The 27,563-nt window shown below is 39.1% G+C and overlaps 1 protein-coding gene across 5 annotated transcripts in view; it reads left to right on the top strand.

Moving 5' to 3' along the window:
* The first annotated feature begins 1,885 nt into the window (after window positions 1–1,885).
* LOC133459492 (A disintegrin and metalloproteinase with thrombospondin motifs 7) overlaps window positions 1,886–27,563 on the top strand; it is a 142,531-nt gene continuing 116,853 nt past the window's right edge. For all 5 annotated transcript variants that reach the window (XM_061739486.1, XM_061739506.1, XM_061739477.1 and 2 more), the window contains exons 1-2: window positions 1,886–2,290; window positions 9,705–10,072. In XM_061739486.1, the coding sequence (XP_061595470.1) occupies window positions 2,170–2,290; window positions 9,705–10,072 (489 nt within the window). In that variant the 5' untranslated portion in view covers window positions 1,886–2,169. The remainder of the gene's footprint in view (window positions 2,291–9,704; window positions 10,073–27,563) is intronic.

Raw genomic sequence — 27,563 nt, 5'->3', positions numbered from 1 at the left:
TCTGTCAATCTACCTCATGTTTTCATAATGATAAGGAAAATAATTATTTAGAAATTGTTTTCAAAGACAATTTGAAGGGTTTTTGATTCCGTTATATAATTAACACTTCAAATAAAAAGACATTTGGGATTTTTCTTTTTGTGTTTTTTCATATGTCCAGCTGTAAAGGGTTACATTTAAACATGCATTACTTTATTGTTCATGTTGTTTCTTTGTTTGTTTAATTGCCAGCTCAATTCAGAAAACATACACTTTTTTATTATTAAAAGTATTATTACATTATAATCCTTCCTGATGTACTTTCACAAGTTATCAATATATTGCTTTTTAATTTGAGAACATTTCATCCATTATTTGATGTCTTTGAAAAAGGAGAATTTCACATAGTGCAGCAAATAAAAAACTTTTGAAAAAGATATCTCCCGGTCCTTAAGGGTTCACTCCCACCAGGGAAGCTGCACTGGCGCTGTGCAGGTTTAATAAAATAATGACCACGCATTATACTGATGGCTTTGAAGGTTGATTTCCTTTATGTTGCTCAATTTCCTTCATCAGAAACTATGAAAACTACAAAATCACATAATATTTCCTTTTAGCACAAGTTAATGTCCAACACTTTGCACAGTTTGAATTAAACTGAAAATCAAACAACAAAAATGCGCTACAGCCCAAGTGAAGGCATTTCAATAAAATTTAACAACAGTAATGAAAAGTATTACAGTGTGCACCTCTTAGACCACATAACTAACACTCTGGTCATGTGATCCATGTTTCCAGACAATTAAGTTATTGTTAATAGGACATTGAAAATAAAACATTTCTGATTATATGTTAGTTAATAACTTAGTGTTGTTATTTTCTCTTATCATTTCATTATCATTCCGGCCTCTCTGGGCCCCCCTCAATCATGGGCCCCTAGAATCTGTCTCCTTTATTCCCCCTTTCGGCGCCCCAGGTTACATGCACCATGCCCTCACATTGCTGACCCCTACAGTCTGCTTTATTTGATTAGGCCGAGTGCTCCACTCCATACTCTCTGTGTACTGGGCTTGGAACAGCTGCACATGTCATCGGGCCTGTAAACACTGTGGTTTCATCTCTGTGGCAGCAATGATGCAATGAACAGTGTCAACAAAATGAATGCTAGTAATGTCTGGTAATTCATTCTGGTGATGCATTTACTTCATTGTTCCCTACAAAAAAAACTCCTTACATAGTGACTGTGGACTATTTCACTTTTTAGTGAGTAGGAGGATTTCAGAACCGACATTAGTTTCACCATTGTTAATGTGTAACATTATGCCTCAAAGCAATTATGACCAGGGCAAGATTTAAAAGGTCCTTTAGGTGGTTTTTGCTAATAAAAAGGATGGGAGACTGCAGAAACTGGACAACACTTTCTAAAAGTATTCCTTCAAATAAATCTGAAACTGATATTTGAACAAGAAAAACTCCTTTGTCTTGCTTTAGTAGTCCCATGTTCCACTATTATCTGTCTATACGTTTTTCCATAAAGCATGGACACACGTAGCCCTTTGACAAAACAACAAAACTAAGGGGCACCTAAGACGTTTGCTCAGTGGTCTGCATGTAGAGGTAAAGTTGAAGTTAACACTTCTCTGACTCCAAGTGAATGCAGCAGTCTGGAGAGACTGGTGCATTCACTTGGACTCATTTGACCCACTGAGAACCCGAAGGGGCCCCAGTCTTTGGGGCGGAATCGACACTTGGACAGTATCAGTGTATCCAATTTCTTGGAGTGGCATTCCCCTTTAAGCCTCCAGCCCAGCTGAGAGCCGGCCTATTGTCTGAAGTCCTCCCATCTAGTGGGGGTGGCTCTGCAGAAAGTTTGCAGAGGAAACTTTTTCTTGCTGTCACTGGTTGTCGGGAGGAGACTGATGGGGCACAGGAGGACCAGGCTCTCGTAAGCAAAAACATTCACACCGACTTACAAGAGCGGCTGCAGAAATAAGAATGACAACGCCACAAAAACGCACGTTCAGGCCTAAACTGGAGATAATTCGCTGAGGCTGTCACAGTTTGAACGCATGGTTGCAACAAAGAGGAAAAAGTGCATCCAGCTCCCATGGAATTGGTTTGAATTGACAGTCGGAGCGGCATTAGAGAGGCATTAAATGTTCGTGATAAATAGGCAACCATCCTGACAAAATGACCCGTTTGGAGCGCGGGCGTCACGCTTGTGCACAAAGAGCGCGTCCCATTCACGTGTTGGTGGCGCTGGTGATGCTGCTGGAGGACTGCAGGACGCTGGGGTCGTCACATGAACCAGGTTAGTGAGCCTTGCCACTTAAAGCGCTTTTAAAGAGGCGATCATAACCTCAGGAGCTGCTTTGGAGGAGGTTTGGAGCGGCAGTTATCTGTGTGAGGAGAGGCCAGCTGTGACCAGTGTTTGCTGGGTTTTGTTTCACTGACCACAGTATTTAAGCCCGATGTTTTGCAGCTCATGTGGGTGCAGGAGAGAGAGAGAGAGCTGATTTTTTTGAATGACTCAATAGATGAGGCGGAGGCCTCATCTGTCTTTACTTTCCTTAGTGCCCTTGATCAAACACAGAAGCCACAGAAGAGACCAGTGCTGCTGCTCCTGCTGCTGCTGCTGCACTGCAAAAACTCTAAATCTTACCAGGAATATTTGTCTTGTTTCTAGTTAAAATGTCTCTCATTACACTTGACAATGACAAGAGTCATTAGCAGAAAAATAACTTATTTGACAATTTTCACCTGTTTTCAAGTAAATTTTCACCTGATTTATCTTGTCATTACAAGCAAAAAAATCTTGTTCCACTGGCAGATTTTTCTACTTATTTTAAATGAAAATCTACTTGAAACAGGTGAAAATTGTTTTTTTTTTCAGTGATGAGTCTTGTTTTAAGTGTAATAAGTTTTATTTGACTAAAAATGAGACATTTTAACTAGAAATAAGACAAATATTCTTGTTAAGACTTTGAGTTTTTGCAGTGTGCTGCTGCTGCTGCTGTGGAGGCTCCTGCTGACACTGACCTCTCACCTCACCACTGAGCAGCCGGAAACACAGCTGCACTCTGGGAATTTACAGGATGCATTATTATTATTATCCTTATAATGGGACTGGTTCCCATTTGACTGCTGGAGATACATAAACCTCTTATATCTGGTAGGAAACACTCCCACGCCTCCGCTCCCTGCGCCTTCATCCTCTCAGTCATCCTCTTAAGTTTGTGCCTTGGATGTCAAAAGTCAGAGCTCTCTCGAATTTAAAGAATCAGCAAGACGTCTGCATGTGCTCCGTCTCTTCCTGTAAAAATCAGCCGCTTTGCCCCTTGATGCCAAGTACTTTAAGGCAGTGCAGATAAGGGTATGTTTTTGATGGGAGGAACGTCTGAAACCATAACATTTCAGGTGGCAAATGTTTGCCGGGTAATTTACAAGTTTAATTTTAGACTTTTTAAGGACCAAAAATAGAAAGGCTCTCTGGCACAGACTTCCTCCTGATAAGATTTATTTTTCTCATTCTTGCTTGACACATGAATAGCCTGCCAATGTTGTATATTGTAGTTACTGAGGCAAAATTGGGAAGACAGAACCCTGGCCAGTGTTGTTTCAGACCCTTTAGTGGCCCCACACCTTAAAACATATACATTTTTGAAATTTAATCAGCCCAAATTCTTACAAATGAATAAATGAATCACTCAAGAAGTTTCAGCTGCTTGATATTGATTTTTAATTTTATTTAATATTGTGTTGTTTTTGTCCCTTCAGGGAGAATCTGTTAAACAGAAAATATTCACATAGACTATTCAGAGGCTTTTTGAAATAAAATTGTTTGAGTTTTCTAAAAGGTTGAATTGAGTATTTATTAGAGATGTTCAATGTAAAACATTTGACTAATTTGTGGTATTTAAAAAAAAAAAAGAGGTCATAGAAGTTTTTTCCCCTTAAACCATACCTCAGTTCTATTGGCATTCATGTTGTGAAACTTTTCTGAAAAGTGATGATTGTGCTGAACAGAGCAAGGCCTCCTCTTAAGTCCAAGGCTGTGTGAAGTCATGGTACATTCTGCTCAATTCCCTTAACTGTGATTATGCTTGTGACAGTGTTATGAACGTGCAGGAGCAGTTATGTGGGCCTTAAGAAGTGATTTACACGTGAATGTAGTCCAGTTCTTTCTTTTTAGTCATTATTTTTCTTTGACATCCGCAGGTAATTCACATTTGTTGAATGCTTTATTACTAAAACAACACAAAGGAACTTCTACAGCTTTGATTTCAGATGCCAGAGTGATTTCAGAGTGTCTTTTACGATGCTTGGTCATTGTCATTTCCTCGTCCTCTTCCCTGCTCTGTTTGGCGTTGTGTTCTTGGGTCTATTAGGCCACATTTACACTGCAGTTCCTCCCTCGCCATGTTGCACGCATCATCTCTGACAAGTGGACATAAAAAAACAGTAAAAAAAAAAGAAAAGTGGACAGATTCGGATAATCTCAGATCAGTTTCAGAATTCATTCATGTGTCGAAAATAATCTTCAGCTTCTCAGTTAATGCAGCTAAAACATACTTGAAAATGTGGCCAATGAGGGAAACCCCTGGACAGGAAGTCCTCAAGGCCTGGCGACCTCAGATCAATATCACAACCAATTGAACATTTGACTCAGTTACAATTAATAGGGGATTATTTTAGTTTTTGGGTTTTGTTTTCCCACGCAGATCCCTGCAGTGAAAGAGAAGGTTGCTTTGTGATTTTTAAAATAAGGGAAGCACAAGCAGATGAAAAATGTATGATCATTTTATTGAATATTTAGAGGAGCTGAAACCAAAGATTACATCACTTGAAAAGAAAACGTGAAAAAGTTAAAATTTTAGTTTCAATGTAAAGTTAGGGAGTGAAAAAATAAGAAAATAACTTTTTATCTAACAATATATTTCAATCAGGACTATACAGTGTGGACCACTCGGGGCTGTGCAGCTTTTATTTGGTACATCCTGTGGGAGTTGCTCAGTCGTCTCTGTGTTTGAGTTCTCCTCCATGGTGCTGCTTTGTCGTGGAAGGGATCCATGTGACTACACATGCAGCAGCCCGTTTTTAAGGCAATAATACCTGAACACACAATAAAGAAGATAATAACAAAGTAAAATAACATAAAAAACTGAAGTAATTGATATGTGTAAGAGTATATATATAAAAGTATATGAATTTCAGTTTCAATCATAGTTTGTATAAAACAATGAACGAAGCATTCGGTCCCGTGACCCTTTGGTTTGTGAAGACTGGTTTTGAAGCCCGTTTTTCTTCATACGTGGCGCAGCTATGTTGCTTCGGAAGCCCTGGAAACACGCCCTCACCGTATGTCAATCTAAGTTAGCTTTGTTCCCAGCTGAACCCTGCCGAAATATATGCAGCGCTGCCGTCGGTATATAGGCTACCGTTAACTTGCAAAACTGGGTTTACTAGCAACCAGTCGCAAGGAACTGCAATGAATCTTAGTTTTACATGAGCGTCCATGCGGAAGTAAGATGGTTGGCACTTGCTTTAAGTTCGTTTCCCAACCCTACTTTCCTCTTCCTTCTCCATTCCGCTTCGGTACCTGCTTCATCCAGTGCAGGATCACAGGGACCAGCTGGGGCCAATCCCAGTGCACGACAGGCAAAAGGCAGTGGTACAGCCTGGATGGGTCACCATTCCATCGCTGTGCCAAATACAGACAAACCACCACACACACTCACTCCTAGGGGCAATTAGAATTAGGATTGCAACGATTCCTTGAGTAACTCGATTACAAAAAATTAGACAGGAATTGCCTCTGCCTCAAAGCCTTGTTTAATTAAAAATTAATTTAAAAGAACACATTTCGCACTGATTTTTTTTATTTCTTATTTTTTTTAGAGTGACACAATGTGCTTACATGTATGTGTCCCCTATAAAGCGGAAAAAGAAGGATTTTGGTAGTGTCTGAACAGTTTCGCTGTACAGATGTCGGGACTGAAAACAGTAACATCAACAAGTTTGCATAAGTAAATAAATGTACATTTTTCTTATGCTGTAAAAGAAACAAAGTGGTTGTTGTGATCTGTCTTGTTTTCTATTCTATGTTTATAATTGGGCTTTACTTAAGCAAAAGTATGTTTTCCTCAATTAATCGATGGAATATTCAATAGAACAATAAATTACCAAAATATTCGATAGCTGCAGCCTTAGTAGAATCATCAATCACCCTGACAGACATGTGGGATGAAGCTGTAGCATCCAGAGAAAACCCACAGAAACATGGAGAAAACATGCAAACTCCACACAGGAAGTCCCTAGTAAATCTAGATATGACGTATGGGGCATTTAAAAAGATTGTGTAAGTAATTTGTCCAAAATAAAACCCAGTGTCGTTGATGTGTGACAGAGTGAAGAAAAGCGACATAGTTGTGACAATAGACGACAGGGATGAGAGTTCGAACTTCATTCGAGTGGTTTTAGTAGGGACAGAAGACTGTGAGAGCTAGACAATGTTTCCTAAAAATAGTCAAATATTTCTTTAAAATTAACTTGAAACTGATTCAAAGAAAAATAATGAAGCAGCGTACAATGTACTGCAGGTTACATTTGAGCCCTTACCTTCATTTCAGCTTTCCCTTACATTAATTCTTGGGACTCCTTGATTTGGTAATAATGTAAACAAAGTTGTGCGTTATTATTTGACAGTTTTATTGCCTCTGGTAAATTTGTCCAAAATATAATGGATACATGTATCTAAAAGAGAGATTTAACTGATGCTGAAAAGCCAAAATGTGTAAAAAAGCTTTTCAGACAGGTTGAATGCTTTAGAGCTATTGAGATGAGCTATTGAGAGGTGAATATTCATAAAGCTATTCAGAGGTATGGTCAAGGTCAAGTAGGCTGAGTTTTTCATTGGGTTTTCAAAAGGAAGAAAGAGGAGTTCAGTTATGATGCGTTTTATAGTTAATGAAAGACAAAAAGTAATCTACCAAACCTGCTGCCAATTTCTGACAGCGTTTTTTTCTCTAAACGGTGTTTCAGGAAGGAGTTAACTCCAGGAATGCAAATATATTTTTGCAGGGGAATTAAAAAAGCATCAGTGTCCTCCACTGATTCACTAACCATCAAAGGCCTCAAAGGAAACTTGAGAAAGAGATGACCCCCTCCAGCAAAACTCAACTGCAGAACATCCACAACCTCACATCATTTGATAAGCATGGTGGTTGACGTGTAATGATCTGGGCTTGTTTCACAGCTTCAGTATGTGGGCATCTCGTTGACCGTGACCACCTCTGTACACCACAGTGTTCAGGTGTGAGGCCGTCTGTTCAAAAGCCAAAGCCCGGCAGGAATTGAGTCATGCGAAAGGAAAAAGATCCCAAATGCCCATGAGAACGGCTGAAAATGATATTAAGCAAGGTGTTGTAACTACCTTGTGGAAGCCCAGACCTCCACCTGATCGATAGGAAGTGGTAGGGCTTGATCAGAGATGTGGCAAACAGCTTGCAAACATCAAGGAACTTGAGCAATGTTGTGGAGTGGGACAGAATTCCCAGAGAGCAACTTGAGAGTCCGATAACATCATTCAGGAAAATGTTTACTTCATGTTATTACTGCTAATGGAGGGTCTGCAACCCATTGAATCATGGGATGTGGTTCATTTTTCACACAAAGCTTCTGTATTTTGTCTTCATTTTGCCCTCATTTTTTAAACAAATAAATGTATGTGTTTTTGTCCATCCAAGGTTATTGATCTCATTCTTGGGTATTGTTTGAACCAGATTATTATTATTATTAGTTATTATTTATTGTTATTATTATTTTTTTCTTTAATGAAATTATATGTAATACTTTAGAATTAAAAAAGGGCAAACTGTCTCTTTCACATGAGTGCGTATCCCCAAGTCATTGTCTGGTAATAAAAACAGGAGGCTCTGTATTAGCACCAAGACAAAAGCCTGGATCCGATGAGCAGAAACCCTGTGTGCTGAGAGACAGATGGGGCTGGAAATCCCAAATGGGTATATGACTTATCTTTCAGGGCAGAAATGATTGTAAGTGGGCTTGTTTGAAGGAGGCTTCTGTTAAGAACAAGAAGGTTTCAAGAGCTGAATGCAATGTGGTAACCACGTTGTCTCAGTATATCTCCCTCAGTGTGCTTATATTAATTAACAGCAGTCCTTCGCTGGTCTTCCTACTCCAGGGCACGCTAGTTTGGATGTCTTTTGTTGATACCAGTCTAGTTGTTGCTCTGCCCATGCCACATGCTTTTTTTCTCTGGCTGTTAGATTACTTTTCAATTAAAGCAACTCTTCTTGTGATGTCCCCATGTAATGTCTGTGACATGGCGGCATGACTCTCCTACAGCCGGCAGCTACAGTAGGAAGTGCTCAAAGAACATAACAAAAGGGCCTGTTTGGTCCCCAAACTCATCAAATAATAATCTAATGAGACTTGACGGCATCTGTGGGAAGCAATTCCCATCCACAGAGACCCCATCCCACAACCCACAGGACTCATAGGATCTAATGAAAACATCTCAGCACCAGACACTCCAAGACAGCCTCAGATGTTGTTCGTCCAGACCCTGACTGTTCACAGCTCTTTTGGGAGCACGAGGAAGACTTATTAAGCTGGTGGCCATGCAGTTATAACTGATCTGTGTACAATGGATGTTGTGAGACAGCAACAGAACTTTTACATAGAACAGAGGTTTTATTTCAGGTCTTTATAATCAACTCACTCCCTCTCTCATCCCAGCACACCAATCAGAATGGACTTGAGGAATTGCATTCACCTCTGCATGGTAGGACATTGTAGGGCAGAATCTGTGAACATCGTGTAAGTCCTTTAGATGCACGACAATATGCAGTCTACAGGTACATAAGGTTTACACGAATCTTGTGTTTCTCCCTCCTGATGTATAAAAAGGGACTGCAGTTCCTGTGATATGCTGGTGGAAAAGTGTGAACATTGATGTATTCTGAGGCTCTGTCTTGAATTCATGTCATTTTTGACATAGATGATTCAGAATCAAGAAACTTCTATCTAACCTGTTTTTTTCTACCTCTTAATCAGACTGCACAGCTATTAATGAAAGAACACAGGGAAACAATACACATAATCTTTTTGACTGCAAAAAAATACTTTTCTTAAACTAAAATGAAAGGTGCTTACCAGAACTGTGTCTTTCTTCTGATGTGTTTTGAAGAAATCATCTATATTCTATTATGAACTGAAACTGGGTTAGGATGTTTCAGTGTTGTGTGCCGGCTATTAATAGCTACTTGGCAATCACAAATGTGTTGTTTTGTGAAAGTGAAATGCAAACAACTGCAATGAGGGATTAATTAGGTTGTGTATTTTAAACCTCTGCATGATAATTTGAAAGAATCAGTCTTTATCCCTCTTTTAAGGTTTTTTTTTTAAACCCTTTCTCATGACAGAAAAATCACATCCACACTTTTATTTGCGCTGCGGATACACCCACTCCAGCTCCAAAATTGGGATGATTTCCATTGGGGGAATAAGTATCCTCATTTGCATTTAACCTGTTCCACAAGAAGGCGAATGCCTGGAAAGGAATCTGCTCACACTGCAGCCATATGGTTTTTGTTTAGCGTCTTAACAGTTTTGTTTACAGAGATACTTAACTGTTTAATTACCCTCCTTCCCATGATTTAATATCTTGTCTTACATCATCTTTTCCCACATGCCATTCACAGAGGGATTTCTGCAGGACCTGCCTCAGTATGAATTGGTTCACCCCACCAGAGTGGATGCCAGAGGTCACTTCCTTTCCAACTTCCTGCCTCACCATGCTCGTCGTGTTCAGCGCAGGGAAGCCTCAGAGGAACCAGTGGACTTGGATAGAGTCTTCTACCAGTTTTCGCACGGTGGCCGCAGCTTGAAATTTAACCTCACCCTCAACTCAAACCTGCTGGCCCCGGGCTTCCTGACGGAGAGGAGGTACGGTGGCCTGAACGGGGCCCGGATCCATCGCCCTGAAGCTTCTCAGTGCCATTACTTAGGTGAAGTATGGGACGAGACCACTGTTAGAGGGAGTGCAGCTATAAGTACCTGTGATGGACTGGTAAGTGGATAAACTGATAATTTAGTCATATTGAAGCTTGAAGTCTGTTGGGAGGTGACATTTTTCAAGGTTCAACAGACAGCTGCAGCACGTGGCCACATTCAGAGCTGAGTGTGCAGAAAATAGTCATTATATCACAGAATTACAGCCAAAAGACACAACACATCATCTAATGGTGTCATGTAAACTTGTTTGTTGTTCTAATCTGCTACTGCTACTACCGCTACTACTAAATATTTAATCAGTTTTCCAACTGTTGCTCTGCTTACTGCCCCCTATCGGTCACCGCTGGTACGACGCGCTCTCCTCGCGTACTACGCGAGCGACGTTGCGGTTGGTGGTGCACGTGAACGGATGTGAACAGACGCGAACGCAAGCACCAACAGCAAGTATATCTCAGCCCTTAGCCGGGCTGTAGTCGGACCGAACTGAAGCTCTTGAGATGGAGCTTTTAGTGCCAGATAATGTGCTCCCAATCCCAGTTATTCTGGCATGTACCCACGCTTAGCCGAGTTAGCGACTGCTCCGGGAATCCCCCTAACAGAAGTGACGACATCGCAAAAGCCATAATATCAACACAGTAAGAGAGGAAGAAGACGAACAACAAAGAACTAACTGGAAGAACGCCAACGCAGAAGTGCGTGTGGCGCCACCTAGTATCACAGAGTCGAACGCATCTCACTCAATAATCAATTGTCTTCTCGCGCATGTACATGTGGATTTCTCGGAAACTCCAGTTTAATCCTCAACTAGATTGTTGCCAATAGCTTGATTTAGATGTGCATGTAACCGCACTGATTGAGAGACTCAAACACGGAGCCAGATGCAATAAAATGCTTATTAAAACAACAGGGCTTCTCGGGCTTATATGGGAGCTTAACGGTACATGGTGAAAACCCCATTCCAATATTATTTCCAGCTAAGGATCTAATGTTTTTCAAAAATTTAAGTGCATTAAGATTCTGTAAAGAAACAAGGCTTTATTTTCTTTACTCTCAGAGTAATCATTTCCCATGTTTCTAGACATTGTTGACACTTTATTATCAAACCTGCACACCAGGATGATACTTGCACCAGTGGGTGGAGAAGATGAGTCATTATGTGATATTTTGTGCTCTTCAGACAGCCGTTGAAGGCAATCATTTTCCCACTTTACTCCAAATCACAGGAGTGTTGTGGAAATCTACATACAGATCCATTAAAAATGAAGCCGTCACTTTGTCGTCACCAATTGAATCACTTATGCAACTTCTTATCTTACCTGTCTCCTAAATCATTTCAGCTCAAAGATATAATGAAAATGTACTTTATGTAAACTATTAACTATAATTAAAGCCATTCTATGTAGCACTACCACTTTTGGCCAGATGGGGGCATTTATGTAGATCAGCTCTGTTGACAAAGGCTCTACTAACAATACTGTGCTAGTGGGGATGCTCCAGTACAACCTGTAAAACCACTTTGTCATTATTGTAATATATGGCCCCCATGTGATCAGAGGTGTTGTTGCCACTTAGAGTGGCTTTAAACATATTAACATCCAAATTGGTACAATGATTTAGTAATTATAGCTCTTTAGGGATTCCATCATCATTGGACACATTAGTATAATTATAATTAAATATTGTATATATTTGAAGTGTAGTTCTTCTCATTAATTATGAATAGCTCTTAAGACTAATCATTGTTTGTAAAAGCAGGCAGATTTAGCTTTAAAGTAAGTGTAACTCTTATTTTGTCACATTTCCCAGTGCAATGTGACAAACAAAAGTTGAGGCTGATATGAGCAACAAACCAAAGAAATACTGTATGTATGATCAATGTAATTTGTAACAGATTTACTGTAATAACATCGTTTTCAAATATTGTTTCCTCTTTGGATCACCTTTTGGCCACATAATTTATTACAAACAACTGCATTTAACTAATTTTTTAATTATTATTTTGTCGTGCAATACAATTGCAGTAAGTCATTTTTATGAATGTGCGATTTTTCACATTAAAGCATCCTAAAAGAAAATATAAAATCATCGCTGAGCTGCTAAGTGTGTATCCGTTATTGTGCTATTAAAGCAGTAAGGGAAAGAGGAATGATGATCAGCACAACGGTTATGTGGGAATAACAGCAGGGAAAGGGTCTGTGTGAGTGCACATGTTACTCAGAGTTCTGTCAGACAGAATTCCCAGTCTAGAAACTACCGACATCACCCGTCGGCAGCAGGAAACATCAAGTGGCTCCACTTCAGATTCCACTTCTTTATCGCCTTTCACAGTGGGTAATCTGTACGGTGAAGCACCGTCAAATCGGCTTATCTGTAAGTGTCTGAGCCGAAGAAGATGCTTTGTCTCGACACACTTTGATTCTCCCAGCTGTTTCTACTTTCTATTACAACATCAGTACGAGTGAACCGTCAGAAACCGTGGCTGGGTACAATTACAAGGATGGTGTGGGGGGTGAGATGCATGACAGACTAACAATAGTAAAAGGCTGTTTACACCAGCAACTGCAACGATAAATAATTGAAAATGTCTTTGCAGTTTAAGTGGACGGTCACAATACAAACATGACATTGAAAGTAGTCCCAAAAATATTGTCTGCCACTATCAGAGTGGGTTGATGAGTGATAAGACAGCCATTCGAAATACACATAAAATAAAAAGAAGATAAAAAAGACGATAAAAGCGTAATGATTTACCTAAGAAAAAATTGCCAAGATGCTTCAAATTTGTGTGTTTTTTACTGATGTCCTCTGACGGCAGTCAGGACGTTGCAAACTTGTGTTGAGTAAATTTAATTCCCCAAAGATGACAACTTTTGTAACAGAGGAATTTCTCCTCTTTACTCTTAATGACTTTGTAGAACGTATAAACCCAGACACTTGTGTGGGATGTCTTCAATATGCATCAGTAGCAGCTCATCAAAGTCCATTTTGCAGCCTGGATACAGCTTGAAGGCACAGCGCGTGCTTTGCATCACAAAACGTTACCGTTCAGCAGTGTGTAAACTCACATTGTTGTTTTTAAGATTTTAATTCATTCTAATATTTTAGATGGGAACAAACATTGGACTGGGATGTCTGGAATTAATGCAGCTGTGAGTCATTGATCAAACTTTGCTCTGTAGCGCGTAAACAGGAGTATGAAGGTTCACAACAGGGTGTCTGTGTAATCAGTGTTATTGAAGTGCTGATGTCCTCAAAATGAAGTCAGTAAATGGAATATTGATATGCATGTACACATGCTACCACCACGTGTTGGTGTTGAGCACATTGGAAGCTTCAGTTATATTCATCCACAAATGTTTTGACTTTTTGAGGACATGTATCCAAAGATTTCCTAGAACTTGCAATGAAACCTCTATATACTGTTGTGAAGTCCACTAAATTAAGTTTAACGCATGTCCACTTCATCAGGCTTGATGTCCAGAACAAGATTTCCTGTATGGTTTCCTTAGCTCGGCTACAAAACTATTAGACGTTTACCATTTAGTAATTTATACATATTGTCAAAATCTACGCTGAAGAGATGCCTTCTTGAATGTCAATTCAGAGGGTTAACAGTAAAGTACATACAACTGGTAACATTTAAAAACAGGAAACCTAGATTAGACTTTGTCAGAAAATATCCCATTTTCTGAGTTCAGATTCTTTGTATGGATGAAACCAAGATAAACTTGTATCAGGATGATGGAAAGAGACAAATCCAGGGAGGAAACTTTGAATTTGCTGGTATCAATGGGTCATTCACTACAAAGGATTTGTATCCCCCCAAAAATTCCTATCATTACAAATATGTCACTTTTTTCAAATTACTTTTGAGCCCCTGAAAAGGGAAATGCTACACTTAAAAAGGCTGCAGTTTCAAAACGGTAAAGGCTTTTTTGTGAAACCTCTGAAGTTTAAGTTGAAAGTCTACACTTTGATCACATAAAGGCAAAATCCTAAACTTATTGGTTCATTTGATCTTTTTACACACATATATATTTTTCAAGCCAGTTTGGATAAAAATCTCTGCTAGATACAATGTCATGTAACTTAAAAGTATCACTACTACTTCTACTACTACTATTACTACTACTGCTACTACACTTTTATCCAAAAGGACTTACATCTGAGAGAACAACACAAGCAAGAAATCCCATAGGAGGCTCCAGCTGGATCAGTGCTGGTCAGACTGCTTAGAGTCCAGTTGGACACAGGTGCTGCCATGCCAGTGCTAGCCAGAACATGAACAATCTTTCTGGGGCGTAACATCATCGTATGTATTGGTCATACATGTATGTTTTTTTTTGGCAGTATAATGTCTCTATAAGATGCAGTGTGAAATCCATATGTTATCCATAAAAAGGTTTCTGTGAACACACCGAGCAATGTGAGTGATTCTTGAATGCAACTTGGTTTTTGTATAAAAGTATTCACCATGTACAGTAACTGTTGGGGCAAGAGATGACAGTCAGGCTTCCTTATTTGCAAATCGTTGCCATATAAATGAGGGGGAATTAACTGAATTGAATATGCCCTTCAGCACATTGACAAGATAACGGCAAGAATCTAATTTCAGGCCATATTTTGCCTGCTCAAATTGAAAGCCTTTTCTTTGAAAATGCAGCCAATGATTTATGCTCTGCCCTTGTGATTCCTTCCACCAATGCAGGAGCAGAGGCAGATGTTTGTTTCCTCTGCTGTCTGTCGGCCAGCAAGATTACGCAAAAACATGAAATCAAATCTCTGAAAATTGGAGAAGTGGATCATGACAAAAGATAAAGCCTTTTAGTTTGTGCAGTTTAGATGACATGCCTCGAAATAGCTTCATTGGGCATTGGCCTGCTGATTTCTATAGTGAAATCATTGAAGGAATCTGGAAAAAGCACAACAAATATGATCAATTCAAATTTATATTTTAGATCTGAACAGCTGGGATCTGCATCCGTGTGTATCGGCCAAAGAATATGTGCACACCACATTGACTGTGTTAGCTTATTGCGGCACTACATCTGCATGTTCACAGCGTTGCAATTGGCAGGGCCGCTGTAACCGAATAGCAAGTGGATGTTTACTTCAAACATACGTTGATTGATCTTTTTGTTTTCGGTTACTATGTTCAACTAATAGACCTGTCTCAGGGTGCACTCCTGCATTTCGCCTGTAATGTCTATTGATCGATCGTATCCGATGAAGTGTGTGACGACGATAATCGCAATAAACAAATGTCTTTACAGCTCTACACCGAAATGAGAAACATCATGTGCAAAATCAAAAAGTATCAACAATATTACAATGTTAATAGATATAATCATTTTTCTGTCGTGCTTCGCAATGAATGTTCTCCACTTATCCTGTCATTTGAACACAAACACCGTTCACACACACAGTTCACACCCATTCATATAGAGCCTCTTATTGCAGACGCCACATGCAGAGCTGGTGTTTTCCACATGTAGTCAGACTCGTAGGAAAATGCGGAGGTTGGTATCTTGTCTGGGAACTCTTCAGTGTGCAGACGGAGATACAGGGAATTTAACCACAACCATCCTGGAGGGACTGAGAAACAGCTCTTTGCTCTTCTCTGGGGGTTATAAACTGTTTATTTGTCTGATTGCCTGTGAGCGGTTAACTTTCTACAGTTATCCAAATCTATACACTGGATGTTTTTGTTTATCATTTCTTCCTGTCATTCAGCCTGGGTGAAATTAGGATAACAGATGTTCCTGAGTGTATTAAATTTCATCAGTAAGTTAATGACTGACTGAAGTCTTCCCCAACACCTGACCATGTTTACATCATGGTCCAGTCATGTCAAATAACGCTGGACAATTACGTCAAAGTGACATTTTGTACGAATATTTCAGTCATATAACAGAATTAATGCGGCGTAAAAGTTTGCTGCTAGTTGTTAAAAATAGACATATGGTGGGTCAACTGAAACCAGTACATTTAAGAAGGCAGACGTACTGTATAAAAACAGGCAGAGCATGAAATACATGTGTGACCAACATATTCTCTAAAGTAGCAACGTACACGTTGTCAAAGCTCACACATGTTGTCAGTCTCTGAAATCTGAGAAAAGTCCTCAGACAGGTTCATTGCTGAAGTCGGGTGTTTTGGTCATGAACTGGCGCTGACTTATCTAATCTACCTTGTCTAGTGATCTAGTGATGATTCAAACCCTATTCTTTGAAGAACAGTTGAAAAACTCTTCTTCAAAGAGTCCTTAGAGAAGGAAAAGCTCCAGCTCTAATCTTAACAGTTTGACCGTATTGTTGAAGTCCTTCTTTCTGAAGTCTTCATCTCTGAGCCTTGAGGTCAAAGGGGTGCTTCCCACTGCGACAGTTTTTAACCATCTTTCGGAGACATGTAGTGCAAGAAAAACACGATGAACAACAATCAGAATAGAGTCTTAGTTAAAATGACGTTTTTTCTATTCCTCAATATTGATGGACACACTTTGAGCCTGGCTGTCTGGAAGAATTCAGATATTTTATTCACAAGGTTATCCAACTACTGCTCATCATTACATTTTAATAGGTAAGTGCATGAAAAGAAAAACGTTTAAATCTTACTGATGAAACATCAAATTTAAAAAAATTTTGTTCAAGGAAATTACATTATAGATCATGATGTACATTATTTATTTATTGTCTATCAATAAGTTTCACCGTTAACAGTTTTATGTGTCATGCGAGGGGTAGGCATAAACTGCAACCTAGAGTCGCAGTTGTAGTGAGTTGACATCAGTTTTGCCAACTTAGTCTCATTGTTGCAATCGTTAGTGCGTTTTCAGACATTCCAATTACTTTTTTTTTTAAGTGAGTAATGAGTAATTTAAGTGAGTCTAGCGACTTTTTTCAGGTGTAATTGAAGACTTTTGTGCTCTGTCGCCGTTCTCCCGTATCAAAGCGGGTGGCTCAGCCCTCCAGCAGCAGCCGCTCTCAGCTGCAGTCACTGCAGGAGATGTTCACCTCTCCGCATCCTGACTGCAAAAAATCACAGATCCAAGAATCCAAGGACAGCTGATCTTGTGCCATTGAATAATAAATAATAAGATTTCATGTATAATTCTAATTCATGTGATAATTACACTAAATATTCAATAGTGCTGCACTGGCATGTAGTCAGGATGAAGGAGTAAGTTTAGAATTGACTTTTTCTTTTTTGTTGTTTTTTAACCCCCTTTTTTTCTCTCCCATGACTTTGTTCCTCTCTCATACAACATCCATTACAATTATATACAAATTGTAAAATCAGTAGCTACTTTCCTTACTGAGGAGTTGGAGCTGTGGGCTGGCATAAATGTAGTACAAACTAGAGGCGTGCTTCCGCCAATTTTAGAAATGTCTGCAAATTGGGAAGTAGCAGCTTCTACTGTTTGCAATTACGGAATTGTTTTTTCTTTTCTTTTGTGGATTGCAATAAATTGGATTCAAACTCTGTATCGGCCACTTCTCAAAATTAAATGACTCAGACTTGGGATCAAAGAATGTGATTTAGACATCCCCATTCTCATCTAACTGATCTATCTGATACCCCCACTTTTAAGTTATTGATGAGTCAATGAGGATGTCTTTTTATTAGAAATATGCACTGACTGGCTTTTACAACAAAAAGACTTGACTTAGTTATCTTTCAAATGCATCATTTTAATTTCTAGCAAGAAGACTAAAACACTTAGAGGAAATAAGAATCACGACACCGACATAAGTCAGGTATCTTGAAAATGAACCATTTTTGCATTATCAACATTTGTAAAATAAGTTCCACAAAAGACTGCTTATATGCGTTGTTTGGATGGTTGTTATATTTCATAGTGCCCCAGATGCTCTGAATGTCAATAAAATCATCTGTGTGAGGAGGTAAGGAGCATAAAAGTTGAACTTTGCCTTGCCATGTTTGGTTGTAACTCTAGGCACAGAAAGTAGGCATGACCCATGACCGTGACGACCTGAGAGTTTTGTTTGATTCATTATGAACCTGGAGATCAGAGATGTATTTTGGCCCTAAAACATTCAGAGATTTATAAACCAACAGCAGGATTTTAAAATCTATTCTGTGACGGACAGGAAGCCGGTGTAAAGGTCGTCAAGTAATGAAATGAAATGTTAATGCTGCTCCACTTCGCTGCTGCTCACAGATAGTCTTGAATTTTATGTTGTGGTACAAATCGAGTTGAGCAGGCGAATAAAATTTGGGCTGGTTTAGGATCAATCAGTCGGTTATTGTGGATTATTATTGATCAGAGAGAAGAGGTGACTGTTGTGGACCACCAAGTACAAAAGACTAGTAAGGGTGAAGTTTGGAGGGCATTGAAGAGCATGATGAGTGGAAAGGCAGTTGGTCCTGATGATATACAGTACCTGTGGAGGCGTGAAAGTGCCTGGGAAAAGTGGCACTAGGGTTTTTGACTCCATTGTTCAACAAGATCTTAGAGAGTGAGAGGATGCCTGAGGATTGGAGGTGAAGTGTGATGATGCTGATCTTTAAGAACAAAGGAGACGTGCAGAGTACTGGCAACTACAGAGGAATAAAGTTGATAAGCCATATAATGAAGCTGTGGGAAAGTCATAGAAACTAGGCAAAGGACAGAAGTAAGCATTTGTGAGCAGCAGTATGGATTCATGCCAAGAAAGAGTACTTTCTGTATTTGCTGTATAGTATTTGCTTTAAGAATGTTGATGGAGAAGTACAGAGAAAGCCAGAGGGAGCTTTGTGTCTTTGTCGATCTAGAGAAAGCTTATGACAGGGTACCAACGGAGGACTGTAGTACTGTATGAGGAAGTCTGGAGTAGTAGAGAAGTACTGTATGTTAGAGTGGTGCAGGGCAGGTATGAGAGCTGCAAGACAGTGGTGAGGTGTAATAGAGTAGTTCAAGGTGGAGGTGACTGCATCAAGGATCAACCATGAGCCCCTTCTTGTTTGCTATAGTGATGGACAGACAGATGAAGTCAGGAATCTCTATGGACCATGATGTTTGCGAGTGTACGGAGCAGGTGGAGGAAAATTTGGAGAGGTGTAGGTATGCACTGGAAAGAAGAGGGGTTAAGGTTAGCTGCAGCTGTCACAATACATGTGTGTGAATAAGAGTAACCCAAGAGGAACAGTGAGGTTACAGTGAGAAAAGATAAAGAAGGTGGAGGATTTTTAGTACTTATGGTCAACAGTCCAGAACGGACCTCTCCAGAAATGGAGAGTGTGGAACAGAGGTGAAGAAACATAGTTATGTGTGATAAGACGTATCTGCAAGAATGAAAGGAAAGATGTACAAGACAGTGGTGAGACCAGCGGTGTCGTATGGTTTGAAGAGGCACTGAGGAAGGGACGGGGCAGAGCTGGAGGTGGCAGAAATTAAAAAAACAAACCACAACTCAAGATGGAAACGACACAGAAAAATAACCCTTCTATAACTGTTTGCATTACTTGTCATTTCTGTACAAGGTATTCACAAGCGTTTGCAAGCTAGTTTAATTTATTTGGAAGTTTTGTATGCATTTCGACAGGTTTTGCATAGCTTTTGGGCTGGAAACAATCAGCTGCATCTGGTGATGCTGGCTATGATGATGGAAGGAAAAGAAGAGCAAGAAAATTAGGGAAAAGAATTAGTCATTGCTAAAAAGAACACACACACACACACGGACAGTATGTGGGTTTAACACAAAGCATTTTGTTTTGCTCCTCTGCTTGAGCTGAATTACCATACCTGGCTGTTTCCCTATTATCGAGCGTTAATATCCTCTGGCCTCAATCTGTTCACAGAAAATTCACTCCTGTTCTGACAGCGGGGCTGATTGCCCCTCTGACCTACCCATAAGGTTGCTATGCGGTGGCAACGTCAAAAAGCAGGCTGCATGAGACGGAACCAATGTGATTATTTCTCTGCATACAAAGTACTTTGGTGAATTAGTATCAGAATGTTCCCCGATCTGAGGGCTAATTCATTTGGAGGACGGGACATGCAGATGATTACACTTAAAAAGTCAGAAACGCACAAATGCACACCTTCTAGTTCCCCCCTACAACCTCAACACACCTCCAGCCCCATTAAGCAAAAAGTGAACTAAAAAGTGAGGCCAGAAATCGTGGACCTGAGCAGCTTCAGTTGGCCTTGTTAAACACTGGAAGTCACAATAGGAAGGACACTGGCCTGGCTCAACCCCAGCAGACTCTCTTTAGGCTCCTTTGTTGGAAAGGAGCTTTTGTTGTAGATTGCTCTTTGTGCTAGTTTTAGCTGACGAACTTACCATGAATGCGTTGCAGTTATTTATTTATTCATTCATTCATTTATTCATTTTAGTGCGTCACATTTTGTTTTTGTGTTCTAGCACTAGCAAATATGTGTACTTTTTGTTCATCTTGTCTTTTCACAAAATCCCTTTAGAGCATTAGTAAACTTTGCTGGATGAATGTTTCTCCTTATGTACCCGACCAAAGACCAAAGTCTGGTTCTATGGCAGCACCACTATGCTGCCATAGAACCAGGACAGAAACTCCTCCAGCTTTTTCTGTGCCTTCTTGTCTTAGAAAAAGATTTATTAACACCTGATGCTAACAAATATCACACGTCTTTGGTCAACAGTCACTTCATAAAATGTCCTGTAACTTGTTTACGTTACCATCTGTAGCATTGGATCCCAAAAAGCTAAATGTATCCGTATTATTTATTCAAGACCATTTTTTAAGTCTTCCTCCCAGTCCTTCATAGTAGGTGGCAGAGGTCAAATCAAGCTTCTGTATCTCTCTTGAAGTGTAACTTGTCATGCTCCCGTATGTTTTGTTTCTCGTTACCTGAGAGAGAACATTTGTGTCCCGTTTTTGCTTTGGTGACAGGAAGTTGCAGTCATAATTTATGCAAGACAGCATAGGGGTTAGAATAAGGTTGATACGGTTGAGGAATGGGCAAGATTTCTGTTTGTGAAAACTAGCTTTGTTCATTTTTGCCTCCATATCTGGAGTCTCTTGGGTATTATTTCTCCCCATGAAGAAAGATATTCCTAAAATACAGAGGTGTCAAGTAACGAAGTACAAATACTTCGTTACCTTACTTAAGTAGAAATTTTGGTTATCTATACTTCACTGAAGTTATTATTTTTCAGACGACTTTTGACTTTTACTCCTTACATTTTCACACAATTATCTGTACTTTTTACTCCTTACATTTTAAAAACAGCCTCGTTACTCTATTTCATTTCAGCCTTTAAAAAAACTATCCAGTTAAATTGCTCCATCCAGATAGAGTGCATTTGGTTGTGGTTGTTTCAGATGTTCTTGTCCAGTTTTGTTCTTACATCCGTTCCCTCAGATTCCTGCAACTAAACTTGGATGTACATTCCAATAAAGGTTAGGATAAATGATAACAAGCCTCTGAAGTTTGACTTTTTGCACCATTACAATACTTATAGGCAACTAGTCATCATATCTTCTGCTCTCTGAAACACATGTTAATTCTCAATAGTACACGTATATGCTTCTTTAATATATTTGCATTATACTAAGATGCATTCATTTTCAATGGCTTTTGTCCTTAATGGCTTTTTTCCCCCTTACATTACTTTTACTTTTATACTTTAAGTAGTTTTGAAACCAGTACTTTTATACTTTTATACTTGAGTAAAAAACTTGAGTTGATACTTCAACTTCTACAGGAGTATTTTTAAACTCTAGTATCTATACTTCTACCTTAGTAATGAATGTGAATACTTTTGACACCTCTGCTAAAATAGTCCTTAAAGGGTAATTTTATGTAGTGAAAGTTTGATAGTTGTTATTAAAACAGAACAGTTTTGCACAGTAGTCTCTACACCTCATCGCTATGGGTGGTCTAATTGCCATACAAGATGAGGTTAATCTGCAAGGTGTGAGCGCTGATCAGGTATGCAGTCGTGCAGTGTGTGTAATGGGAGTAGAAAAGAAAGAAACTCCGGGCACATCCTGGTGGTACTCCAGGGCTTTCAGTCAAGGTCGGCGATATGTGGGAACTGAATCCTGCCGTCTGTGAACAGTCACGTCCAGACACAGGTGGTCTACATTTTTGTGATTCACCATGGGATAATGGCCTGAAGTTGTTTTGTACATAAATAGGATGCGCGCCATATGTTTAGAGGGTACTTGAGTCTCAGTGAGTTAAGCATGAAAATGTCAGTTAAAAGGTCGTCTCCATGAAGTTGAAGAAGTGGTGGTGTTTATTTGACAGTAAACTCCTCCTGAGAGCAGCTCTTGAAATCCATGATACTTTATATCCTTAATGGTGATGAAAATGATGTCATTAAAACAACATTCTTTATTTTTTAATTGTACTTTCATCATTAGGAGTGTTGTACTCTCAGTAGCAACCACCCTGTTTTACAGATTGAGTAAAATGGTAAAAACTTCGTGTACGTCGTGTACATAGCAGTGCTCCCAAAGTCCAATCGAAGGACTTAACTGGAATTTGCCTGTAAGTTGCCTGAGAACCTTAGTCATAGGTTTCAAATAAATGTACAATCAATATAGTATTGAGTATACATATATTGAGACTTGGTACCCTGCAAGACCCTGTCATAGTTCCATGCTTCACATTGCACAACAATTCAACTTTATATTTCTTTCTTATGGAATAATGTAGTGTGTGTTAATGCTTATTGCATTGCACTACTCCAGATACTATGTTTAGTATTACTATGTAAAGTTAAAGATGGCTAATGGCTAAGTCATTCAGATTACTGTGTGATTCTGTTACTAATATGTGCACTAATTTAACAGTATGTTGTCAGAAACAGTGTATAACATAGGTTAAACCTCACTTAGTTTGGAATACATATAAAACAAAGACACCTGTAGTTTTGTTGTAAATAAGCAAAAGTTGTATTTACATTCAGTATTACTGTCTAAAAAGAAGCTATTTATACATTGGGGTATGTCAAACATTATGAATACAGTTCCTGATTCAAGTATAAGGTGAATATGTTTATTAAATACACTGTGTCACAGAAGTTTCTCAGCTTTTATAAAACGATGTGATTGTCCCCTTAAACCGCTCAAGGTTTGCTTTTGTTGACTGCTTATTCACGGTGAAGACGGACCTCCATCCCTGTTGCAATTCTGGAAAAAAAAAGAAAATAAAGATCTAAAAGGTCCACATTGTGGTTTTATGATGGTTGTGATGGTTATGATGTGTTTTTTTTTTTTGTTTCGGTTATGTACACTTACACTGATAGTGCCATATTTTGGTTTGTCCATGACTTCTGAAGGTGACCTCCAGCCTTATTTCTCTTCAGTTTTCATTTGGAACTTTCACAAACCACTTTTCGATTAAAAATGACTTTTTGGGAATTTTTGAACTTCTCTATCATTTTGATGTCTTCTGCAGGTAAAGGGTGTTTTCCTGTTTCTGAAATGCTCTGGGAAAATGTGTTACCATTTCATTATTTGGCATGAACTAAGTTTTATGGCAGGTTGTTTTTTTGTTGTTTTTTTTTGACTAGGGTAGCATATTTGGATTATGACCAATCAAGTTTATTAACACATGTGATTGTTTTTCCTGTGTTTGGCACCACACCAAGAACAGAAAATACAAATGATTGTACACACAGCCAATTCAATTCTGAGCTTGTCCGCTGGCTTATTCTTAAAGTGTCCTTCTTATCCACTCAGAGTACAGGTTATCTCTTAGCTTTTTGTCTCAGACCCAGTGCAATGCCACGTCCTGTGTCTTCTTCTTTGCGTGTCAGTTGGTTATTTTTGCTCCATTTCTTTCTATCACCAATGACTCTTTGAACTCGTTATTCAGCTTTGGGTCTAACCAGTTTAGGAATACCGCTGAAGATACATTTAGTCTGGATTGTGTAGACTTTAGATATCTCCAGAATCAGGATATGGACTACAAGTATATGCGGTTGAGGGATATTTACCGATGCAGCTTTCTCACGAGGCGTATGCAGCTGATGCTGGTTGTCGAGATAAACGTCCTCATAAACATGTGTTGTATATGTTGCAGTGTGCAGGGGAAACACTGATTTACCGGTATGTTGTAGATGATACAGGACAGGTCACTTTCAACATAAAAAATACGACTATTTGGCCATAGTCTGGAGTTCTTCATTAAAAATCATGGCCTAGTTGTGGTGTAAATTTCTCAAACTTAATGGTGATTAAACCAAAGTACCAAATTGAGTTTGACACAATTGGACAGATTTTATTTCTGCATATTCTCATCTATGCAGCAATAATCACCTCTGCACCTCCCCCTTACCCAACAACACTGCGGTTCTCACTCTTGTCACCTCCCATATGAATACTGCAATCCCCTCTCAACCTCGCTACCTCCATAAACACCAGCTGCTTCTAAACTCTGAAACCCCCTCCTTTAGTCACCCCTGTTCTTCAGCAGCTTCGCTCACTTCCACTGATTTAAGATTCTCCTCCTAACCTTCTAAAGCCATCCAAAACCTCACCCCTCCTTACCTCTCTTAACTGCTGCACAGTCACACACCCACCTCACTCTCAGGCCATGTTCTTCCATCTACCTCACGGTGTCACCATGTGAGCTCCTCTCCTCTCCATCTAAGAAATTCCCTTTTTATCAGACATCCATAACACCTGCTCTTTCTCTCATTTCAAAACCCTTTTTAAAAAGCATTAAGCATTTAACACACACCTATTCCAACTAATTAAAAACAATTAAATGAAAAAAATATCCTTAACTCGGTGGGAAACCCTCTCATTAAAGGATTTTAGTGCACCATCAACACTGAACCACAAATCAAACTGTTGACCATTTTTATAAAATAGAAAGTGACAAATGTTAACGTAAGCAGCATTTGTTTTGTTTTTTAATAATTCATTTATAAGGCTTTGCACACGTTCACTTTCTGGGCTGAAACAGCTCCACAGACCTCAGCAGACACATGGTATCCACATTGGTGGAGCTCTGCCAGCCCGTCACATCAGCCAACTTCCGTCCGTGATTGGATTGGAGTTTTTTTTGTCTGTTGTCTGGTTTATATTAAATAGAAAGCATAATCAGATGGATTAATTTTAGCTGAAATACAGAAAAGGATGAATGAAAACAATATTCTCAAAATTTAAGCTATTGGCATCAAAAGAATGAAACCGTGTCTACATGTGGAGATGGCGGATGGCAGGCAAACGGCAAACTGAGAGACGAGATCATCTGAGAAAAGAGAAATGTCCAACTTTGTGTCATTTGCAAAATAATGGCACAATATATTGCTTCCTTTTGTAAATTTCTATAATAATCAAGAAAAAAAAAAAGTAATCTTAGAGGTGAACCATGTTTCTTCCTGCTTAATAAAATAGCAAAAAAACTGTTATGAAACATAAAAACCCAGCTAAGAACCAGGTCAGTCCAGGCCATCTGATTCAAGAAGCCTTTGAAGTAAAATGTTGTGATCAGCAGCTGTGAGAAATTAAGACTGAAGACCTCGGTGAATCAGTTTTGATCCTGTGCTGACTGATGGCTTTAATTAAGAGCTCTGTCTGTGCTACGATTGACTCTGAAACGACTGGTATGAAGCATAGATACTGTTTATTGAAAGATACCATTCAGTTGTTTATAAAAAAAAAAGTTAAAATATATTCAGAGAAGTGGAAGGTTAGAAATGGGTCCTGATATATCGATTACCAGTAGATCAGAGTTGTTTTTCATCAGCAGAGGTGTGTGATTACTTGAGAGAAACAGGGAAAATTATGGTCTTTAAGGAACTATTGGTATTATTTTCCTTCTTAAGTGATGAATTGGTGATTTGAGCAATCACTTCAGCTGATGGGTTTTATCTTCTGATCTCTTAACTTTCCAATCATATATGTATACATTGAACTTGGAACCAAGTGCATCTCAATAAAATAAAAAATATGTTGTTTGAGTAAATTATTATATTATTTCCAGTACAGTAGACCTTTTCCTATAATACAACTAGAAAGACATCACATCACATTAAAAATAAACTATATTTAGTTTACTCCCGCTCATATATATGCATATTTCCGTCAAAATGTTATCCTTGGGGAAGAAGAAATGCCAGATTCCTGCAGTTTATGGGTCATGGCAAGAATGCTACAACCTATAAACTCAGTCTGGAATCTGCACAACAATAAATGCTGCAGCTTGCGATAGTTATGTAGAAAAGATCATGTGACATTTTCAAAGATTCACATCATACTTATCAAGCAAAGTGCAAGGATAAAGCTGCTCACTGAGCAGAGGAGCATATAATTGAAAACAGTAGAGAGACTACTTTTAAGCGCTGCTGTAATCTTGCCAAATAATTATACCAGTAAGCGATAACCGCAAGTGATATGTAGTAAAGAGAATGACACAGAAATAAATTAGATAGCAGAAGTGTGCAGTGTTGTGCAGATATTGTGACATTGTGAATTATTTCTAATAACACTTGGCTACCCAAGCAGTGAAAAAGTACCCCATTTTGGTATGATATGATTTAATTTAACCTGTGGCTTATTGCATCAGTCCAGCCAGTAGTGATATTATGTTATGCCGAGCTGTGGTCTACGAAGACGAGCAGCATATTAGAGCAATTCAGGACATGCCAAATCTGAGTCTGAACATGCAGTCTGACTTTAAGGTTGTGCATATAGTGTTTTACATGTGTAATTATTTAGTAATTTAAATGCAACTTTTCTCCAGCATTTTGAAATGCTTTATTTGTTTGGATGAAAGGGGCTACATCTGGCTTCCTAAACTGACTTAAAGCAGCATAATGTAACTTTCAGCTTTTGTTGAGTTTGGCGGCTCCTTTGGACAAAAGCGGTAGTGCTTTACCAGAAAGAACACTACATTTCCCATGAGCACCAGCGCGTACTGCCGGAAAACTCCTGTCCCTGTCGCGTGCGTTTGTTTTGATAATGAATGAAATAAGACGGGACAGACTTTCAAAACTACTTTTCTCCTCCGATAAAACTTTTATTTTCTTCGTTTTTTCCGCTGCTTCGGCCATGATACCAGCTTCTGCTGAGCTCTGAGCTCTGCGCTCCACGCCCCGCCCAGCTTTCGTCTCGACTACGAATCGGGAAGGAGGGGGAAGTGACGTATGCAGTCAAAGCCGTAAAAATGTATAGTTTTTTAGTGTGGCAGGGTTCCTACCATGCACCTCAAAGTTACATAGTGCCAGTGAAGGCGATACAGACCCCTCAGACCATGATAGAGGTGTCATTAAACCTGTTGGAAGTTGATGTACCATCACAATGACTCTGGAAATATTATATCAAGGTGGAAAAAAGTTACATAGTGCTGCTTTAAACCTGCAAGTTCAGATAGGTGCTTTTTCTTGTGTCACCACTAGGGGCTGACTTTAAACGTTTGTTTACATAATACAATACAATCAATTTGTATTGACTTCCATGTTAAAATGTCCAACCTTGAGAAGAAATAAACATATTTGCAGTATGGTTCCAAAAAATGCTTTTGATCTCATGGCTAGGTTTCATATTTATGACAAATGTAGAGGAGAACTTCAAAGTATCTCATCAGGTCAAATGATATAAAG

This window comes from Cololabis saira, chromosome 2 (genome assembly GCF_033807715.1).
Source record: "Cololabis saira isolate AMF1-May2022 chromosome 2, fColSai1.1, whole genome shotgun sequence".
In the NCBI taxonomy this organism is placed as follows: Eukaryota; Metazoa; Chordata; class Actinopteri; order Beloniformes; family Belonidae; genus Cololabis; species Cololabis saira.
The sequence above is the reverse complement of the archived record's forward strand: the minus strand, read 5'-3'. Positions and strand labels throughout refer to the sequence as shown.